Source organism: Lycium ferocissimum, chromosome 11 (genome assembly GCF_029784015.1).
Source record: "Lycium ferocissimum isolate CSIRO_LF1 chromosome 11, AGI_CSIRO_Lferr_CH_V1, whole genome shotgun sequence".
Lineage (NCBI taxonomy): Eukaryota > Viridiplantae > Streptophyta > Magnoliopsida > Solanales > Solanaceae > Lycium > Lycium ferocissimum.
In genome coordinates, this window is record NC_081352.1 from 52845831 (window position 1) to 52854124 (window position 8294).

The window sequence follows — 8294 nt, forward strand, 5'->3', positions numbered from 1 at the left end:
CATGTTATTTCATTCGAGTTGCTTTGCATACCAGTACAATTCGAATGTACTGATGTCCCCTTTTTATTTTCCCGGGGGCCTGCATTTCACAATGAAGATTTACAGGATGACGGATCAGTTCATTAGGACTCTACACGTACCAGCTATTGGGGAGCCCCATCTCATTCGGGGTTTTATCTTTATTTATTTATTTATTTATTGTCAGTTATGTAGTAAAGTATCTTGGGGGGCCTTGTCTAGAAACGAGTTTAACGATCGACTCATGTTAGAGGTTTTATAGACTAGACTAGTTTAGTTATGTCATGTCAGATATTCAAAGTCGTATAGCCAGTATTGGCTCAACATTTATCGTTTAATTTCAGACTTATGATTACTTAACCTATGCTTCATTCTAGCCATGCATGTTATATTATATTCCGCATCAGTACATGCCCCGTGTTGATGCAGCAAGCCATGTGGTTCGCTTGGACACATGCAGCAAGGCACCAAGTGCCGTGTTACGCCCAAGCCATAGTTCGGGGCGTGACAAAAAGCCACAGAATGATGAGAGTTTCAGCCATGACCCCTATTTGTGTGCATTACTCCCTTAAATGATTTCATCATAACATTAATACAATATACTATAGTACTCACTACAATTATATTAAACCTTAATACAACTCAAAGATAAATGATATACATATACAGTTTATGGAATCCAACATCAGCTATGGGTCACACATTTAGAAGTGCCTCAAACAAAACCGATAAACATAAGGCGAACCATCTATGTAGAAAAGCAATAAAACAACCACAAAACAAAAGTAACATAGCCACAACTAATTATTTTTGGTCTGATATGAGCCATTAGCGATCTTGTTTATGGCTTGTCGTGAGAATAGAGCCTGACCGGAAGTCCCTTAGCCGGAATTGGCATCGGATTAACGACGATTTTCTCGTCGGGAATAATTTTTTCCCACCTGAATCTTTTAACAAGATGGTGCATGAAAACAAGTATTTCTAAACGTGCATACTCTTTTCCAGGGCACATTCTTGGTCCACCTCCAAAGGGTACAAATGTATAAGGAGCAGGTCCACTTCCTTCAAATCTTGAGGGGTCAAATTTTAAAGGCTCTGGGAATACTTCTGGATTTCTGTGTGTAGAATTCGCACTCCAGTATATCTGCAATCAATTGAAACAGATTTAGTCTCTTTTTCTTTTTAAAACTATCTTTTTTCTGATTTAGTAGTTTTTGTTTCATACAGTTTAGTCAATTTTAAAAAATGCAACCTTTCTATATTTAATAAATTTTTAATGTTAACACTTTCATTTGACCTGTAATGACATTGCTTTACAGGAATGGCATGACATGTTTAACACTATAAGATTCAGATAGTGTTTTTGGCATTTTATACATATATACATTTAGTTTATGAAAACAGGCTTCAAAAGTTCTCTTTAGATTCTTAAACTTAGATCTTTGCCCAAACAAACTACTCCATAGTTTATTTGGTCAAGCTTTTGAAAGACCAATAAAAGAAACACTTGTTTTAGCGGAATAAATGCTTTTCAATAGTAGCATTAGAAACTAAAAAAGTATCTTTTTTCCCAAAAAAAAAAAAAAGTGCTTTTGATTTTTCCTAAGACTAGATTATTCATATCAAAATATCAATTTTACCAAATTAATTAGTTGTAACTTCTTTTCTTTTTTTTTTCTTCGTAATTTGACATTAAAAATGTTTTTTAAAATATTGGCCAAACATAAACTAGTACAAAGTCAATTTTCAAATGATTCAATTACGCATTGAGACTCTTAAAAAAACACTTTCAAAAGCACTTATCAAATTAAGTGGTTCAACAACTCGCCAAACAGGCGACACACAAAATAAAATAGAGGGAGTAGTATCTTTCTTAAATTTTTCTCTTTTACCTTCCATCCTTTTGGAATGGAGAAACCATTGAAGGTGAAGTCAGCAAGGGCTTCCCTGAAAGCACCTTGGAGGGGTGGAGCAAGTCTTAAAACTTCACATGCCACATTCCATGAATATCTCATCTTTTTAATGTCTTCCCAATTTAATAATTCTCCTTGACCCTTTGATTTTGCAATCTCCATTTGCTCTGTTTTGATCAAATAGAAAAGAAAAAAATACTAATTAATTACTGAAAAGTGACTGCAATAACTGTTGAAAATAAGTTGGCAAACCCGAGTAGTCAATAACAATATTATTTTAGTGTATATTTAAATTAGTCAAGCTACTAATCAATTAATTACTATTGGCACTAGTAAAAGCGACTGCCGCATCCGTTAAAATAAATTACCAAACAAGATTAGTAGGTAACAATATTATCCTGACGTAAATCTGGATCAATCGGACACATACTTTGAGTGACATTATTAAATTAATTGTAGGAAAATAGTTTTATGATCACTTACAATTTGAATTGGAGAAAATAATATTTTTAATTTTTTGTGCGTTAGTTCTAGATTTTTATTATATTTAAAAATAAAAATCTCTTATAAAAAAACATAAAACTAAAAATGATTTTATAAAGAGCTGCAAAACAAATTGACCTTAAGTTAATAACAATACAGATACTCTTTGCATTCGTCCTCCACACCGTTTGTAATTAGCTGATTCCCAGAAGTACATTAATTCTTGGCACTATTCCTAGAAGGTGGTCGAGGCTATCAATGCTTTGTTAGGTGTATTATTGGTTAATTATTTGTTGGTATGATAATATTTCACAATACGAATACTCTTTGCAGGGCAAAGATCATTAGTGCGCTCAGTCAAGTCCACAAGGAAAAGCGTTCTTCATATGTATATATAGCAGCTTCTAATTTCGATCTTTTTGATATTAAGGCATCATTTGTTTGCACTTAATCGAGGTCTGAATCTGAATGGTTCAGACTTTAGTCCATTAAGTGCATTTATTTATATTAAGATTTAAGTACTTATTTGATCTGAATAGGTCTTAATTATTAATATCTTGAACAAAGTTTTAAATATCATTAAGAGGTATTTTGTATGGATAATTTTTATTACCGCCTCCACCCCACCACCTACCCCCAAACCCTACCCACTCAGTCACCGACCACCACCCCAATCCCCACCCCCACCCCCACCACCCAACCCCCACGTCATTCACCACCCCTACCTACCTTACCCCCAACCATCCCCCTCACTACCACCCACGCCCACCCTACCCTGGCCCACATCACCACTACCACCGACCAACCCCATTTTTCCAACCCACCCCCACACTAACCATAGATCCACCGCACCACCACCACCCTACCCCTAGACCCACCACCAGACCACCACCCATCCCCACCTACCAACCCCCCACGCCACCCCGAAGAACCCACCCACCACCACTACAAAGCATCGCCACCATTACTAGCGGACATTAATTTTTCATTTTTTTATCAAAAATTATTTTTATTTAATTAAATTTGTGTTTATTTTCTAATATTTAGATACTTTTTTATTGAATTATATATTTATTATGTTTAAATAAATACATTATGTACATTCAGATGTTGAAAAACAAACGGTCTTAATCATTCAATGTTCTGATTTAGAGCCAACATCTTAATCATTCAGATTCAGACACTTTAATCTTAAGGAAGACAAATGAGGCCTAAGACAAACACAAGAACTAGTAAATTTAAGAAATGGAAATTACTTTCTTTTTAGGGAAAAGGGTCAAATATACCCCTCTACTTTATTTGATTAGTCAATTTTATCCTCCGTTAGCGATTGTGAACAAAAATACCCTTTCCGTCTAATAAGTATACACCCATACCCTTAATTGAATGGAAAACCCCAAATCGCACAAAATTACCCGATTTCATATTAAATTAACCCATCTCCAAAATAAAACCCGCCCCTACCCACAAAATAAAATTAGCCCCCATCCGAATATACCCCTCTATGTCGCGAACAGTTGGGCTAGATATTGCTCGTCTTAGTGCAATTAGCTACACATGCTCCGCATTACTTCAACTTTTACCGGTACATCTTCTTCCCATGTCAAGATTTTCAACTCTTAAGGAGAAGACATGGCCCACAATACTATTTTTGGTTGTACGTAATGGTATTATCATATCACAAATTTCAACAAAAAGTATAAAACAACCACGGTAACCAGGTAAAAAACCTGTCAAATGATAACATCTTTTGAAATGTCAAATCTGCTTCACTATCTTGTTGAGACAGAACAATAACTTCAGAGAAAATAAAGCTTTATCTTCTCTAATTATTATTTATCTAGCCACACAGAATATACGAGAAAAGAATTACTAGCTACAGTTGACAACTTTTGATGTAAGTAAGCGTTTGGACATGCGATTTGAAATCATGAGATGAAATCAGCGTTTGGACATGCATTTCATCTCATGGTTTCAAAAATTTTAAATATAAAACTTGACCCATAAGTTGGTAGATATTTTTAACAATTACTTCCACCAACTATTTACCAACCTTTATTTATGTCTACCATGTGGGAGGATTATATTAAAGAGTAGTTACATTACTATTCATGTTAAATTTTCTTTTTTGTTGAACTACAGTTTGATTCATTGATGTTGTATTTATTATAAAGGTCTTCTAGTAGCATATTAATTTTGTTATGAACTATGACTTGCTCATTTGGTAAGATTGTTTAAGACTTGAGAATATTTTGATAGTTTTCACAACTTGTGGGGTTTTTATGTCTATAAGAAAAAATACAACTTAAGAAATCCAAATTACATGTCCAAACATGGTTTCAAATCATGGTTTCATCTCAAACCATGTCCAAACGGCTCCTGAGTCTCATATGCCAATTGAACTGTGAGAAGATCAACAACAGTAGAACTAACTGATTTAAACACAGTAATCTCCTCATCAATTCTTCTCCCACAACTTCCTGCAGAAACCCATTACTCTCAAAACTCACCCCTTCAAATCCACCTTTATTTTGCAATTTTTCGATCACCGTTTTCGCAGCGACAGTCAGAGGCGGATGGAGCACTATAACTTGGGGTTCAATTGAACCCCAAACTTTCGATGCGGGGTATAAAGTTATGTGTAAAAATTTACTAAAATTACAATGGATAGTAGATATGAACCCATAACTTTAGAAATATAGGTTTAGTGCTAAAAATTTATGATGTTGAACCCCCAAAATTTAAATCCTAGATCCGCCTTTAGCGACAGTAGAGAGGTACATTTGGATGGAGACTGATTTTATTTTGTGGGGCGTATATTTGGATGGGGTGGAGCACTATAACTTGGGGTTCAATTGAACCCCAAACTTTTGATGCGGGGTATAAATTTATGTGTAAAAATTTACTAAAATTACAATGAATAGTAGATATGAACCCATAACTTTAGAAATATAATGGTTTAGTGCTAAAAATTTATGATGTTGAACCCCCAAAATTTAAATCCTAGATTCGCCTCTGGCGACAGTAGAGGGGTATATTTGGATGGGGACTGATTTTATTTTGTGGGGGGTATATTTGGATGGGACTGATTTTATTTTGTGGGTCGGTGCGGGTTTTATTTTGTCATTTTTTTTTTGTGCGGATTTCCCTTCTTTTGGGGTGGTCTTTAATTTTTGCCTTTCACTTAAAAAGGTGGCCGAAAATACCCCGAGATTTTGGATTTGAAACCCCACTTAGTAAAAAAAAAAAAAAAAAAAAAAAACTAAAATTTCGCAAGGCAAGACTTTTGCAAAAAGTCTGCCTTATGTGGCAGGCTTTGCCTTAAGGCATAAAAGTTTGCCTTATAAGACAAAGTCTGCCGTCTCCGGCATATGTTCTATGTAACTTCGCCCGAATAGGCGGCGTAGGTTCATATTATTATTTTTTACTCTACTGGATTTCGAACCCAGAACCTCTGGATATTTTCGGCCACCTTCTTAAGCAAAGGACAAAGCGAATTGAGGGACAAAAATTAAAGACCAGTCTCTATGAAGGTCAATCGTGCAGATTGCCCATATTTTGGGGATGAGTTATTTTAATGAAATCGGGTAATTTTGTAGGATTTGGGGGTTTCCATCCAATTAAGGGTATGGATTTATATATCTATTAGACAAAGAAGGGTATTTTTGTTCACAATCGCTAACGAAAGGTAAAGTTGGCTAGTAAGAGGGGTATATTTAACCGTTTTCCCTTCTTTTTATGTAGCCAAACTACATAGATGAACGTCATGCCTAAGCGAAAATGTTATACCACGAATATATTAGAAAATTTAACTATTCAGAGACATGACCTGTAACAAAACTCGGTAACACTACAAGGATTTAACTTATATGTATATATACTAACGCTGCAAATAATTTTGACTCTATTATACTATTACTACTGTAATTTAAGTTGTTTAGCAGGGTGCGCATGCCTGGTACTTTATCTTCGAGGTAACTAGTTCGTCATATTGTAGAGAATTACTTGTACTTTTACACAGTCGTCTATAAGTCGCTAAAAATTATGTATACTATGACGTAGGAAGAGCTGGCATGGGTGGTGTTCTGAGGGATGATAGGGGCGATTTTGTGTTACTCCCTTGTAACGTGTTCCAGCAGTGTAGAAGCTGAAGCCATGGCTGCTCGATATGGATTGGAAGTCTGTTTAAATAGGAACCTGAACAACCTCCTTTCGGAAATTGATTCACAAATTGTTTTCCAGATGATTCAAGTAGATGCAATGCAACTACAAGTTCACTTCAATTATAGAGAAGATTCAACAGATGATGAAACATGCTAATGTTAGAGCCATTCACTGCATTAGAGAGACCGATATGATTGCGGATGACTTAGTTAAATTGGCAAACAGTAGTCAGAATGGCCAAGTTTTCCACTCTTTACAACATTTTCCTAATGGAGCAAAGGGCCTTTATCAATTGGACAAAAGCCAACTGCCATCCATTAGACTCAAATACAACAAGACGAATTTTCTTGTTCATAGATGTGTAGGGGTTAGTTTGTACGTAGATACTTATCTCCTAGTCCTCCTTTTGCGAAGGATTAAGTATTTTATCCTTGTGTTGTATTTGAGGTAAGGTCAACCCCTCTCTTGTACTTATTCTCATGATAGATATTCATATAACACCCCTCTAACCAGCCAAAGTTTAATTTAAAAAAAGGATCAGAACTAGGGTTACCTTTGTAAACTCCATCATATATCTCAGGAAGCTCAGCAAGGTACTTGACAATAAAAGAACAAGCAGAACTAGCAGTGTCATGGCCACCAATCAACAACCCTAATATCTTATCAGCAATATCCAACTCATGCATGAACTTCCCATTTTCATCACTTGTCATTAACATGTGTGACAATATATCTTGTGTCACGGATGCTTTCCCCTCAGCCAAATCAATATTCCTTTGCTTTATGATTGCCACAAGCTCTTTTCTAATAAAATTCGAGGCCTTAATAGCACGATAAAATGGCGTGCCAGGCAAATTTATCGGAATAGAAATCAATCCAGAAGCCAAAACATCAAAGGGGTCAGCAAGTTTAGCCACATGGTTAGGATCTTCCACACTCACAAATAATCTACAAGCCAACCAGAAAGTGTAACGTTTTGCTAGTGGGAAAACTAAAACTTCTTCTTGATTTTCCCACGATTCGAAATGTCTTAGCGCGATATGATCCATGATTCCAATGTAACGTTGCAACGCTTCGGGCTTGAGGAAATTAGGAAGCATTTTTCTCATTTTTATAGCTTCTTCTTTTGAAGAAGTTTGTGTTGAAGATGGGAAAACTTTGTCCACTGAACTAGGCCACCATGCTTGGACTAGTTTATTTTCATTGGAAAACAAGAATTTATTTCCAGAGGCACCACAAAAGGCAGCTACTTTTTCACCAAAAAGATGAGTCTTGAAGACATTGGAAGAGTACTTGGAAATCCTATTAAAGATGAATTTTTCCGGATGACCTTTCCAACCATTAGAGAGAAACTCGAGGCTTTCTCCGATGACTGGCCAACCGGACTTGCCCGGAGGAAGTGGACAAGACAAGGTGGATTTGTTCTTATTGTTGAAGAGAAAGAGGAAAGAGAGGGAAACTAAAAGAACAAAGAGGCAAAGAAGAGAGACATAGAACAACTCCATGTCTAATTAATTGGTGTGTTATTAGCTAAGAGAAAATGCTCTTGGTGTGATATTGTATGAGTTCGGTTTTTTTTTTGTTGGGTTAATGATAAAGAATACATATATAGGCACGTATACTTTGTGACATGTTATGAGGACTATGGCAAGGGATATATTCTTTAATTTGTCTCATCTTTCTTTTTGGCTTATTCCTTTTATCTTAGATTAGTTT

General features: G+C 35.7%; 1 protein-coding gene across 1 annotated transcript; it reads right to left on the reverse strand.

The window, feature by feature from the left end:
- Window positions 1–643: 643 nt before the first annotated feature.
- LOC132037003 (beta-amyrin 28-monooxygenase) lies at window positions 644–8132 on the reverse strand. The gene is made up of 3 exons (XM_059427437.1): window positions 7132–8132; window positions 1911–2098; window positions 644–1162 (listed from the first exon to the last, which is right to left on the reverse strand). The coding sequence occupies exons 1-3, from the start codon at window positions 8081–8083 to the stop codon at window positions 860–862; spliced, it is 1443 nt and encodes a 480-aa protein (XP_059283420.1). The 5' UTR covers window positions 8084–8132; the 3' UTR covers window positions 644–859.
- Between the last annotated feature and the right edge of the window lie 162 nt (window positions 8133–8294).

Coding starts and splice junctions, on each gene's coding strand:
- LOC132037003 (XM_059427437.1), bottom strand. CDS start 8,083: ATGGAGTTGTTCTATGTCTCTCTTCTTTGCCTCTTTGTTCTTTTAGTT. Junction 2,099..7,131: donor ATATGATGGAGTTTACAAAG/GTAACCCTAGTT, acceptor TGATCAAAACAG/AGCAAATGGAGATTGCAAAA. Junction 1,163..1,910: donor CCATTCCAAAAGGATGGAAG/GTAAAAGAGAAA, acceptor AATTGATTGCAG/ATATACTGGAGTGCGAATTC.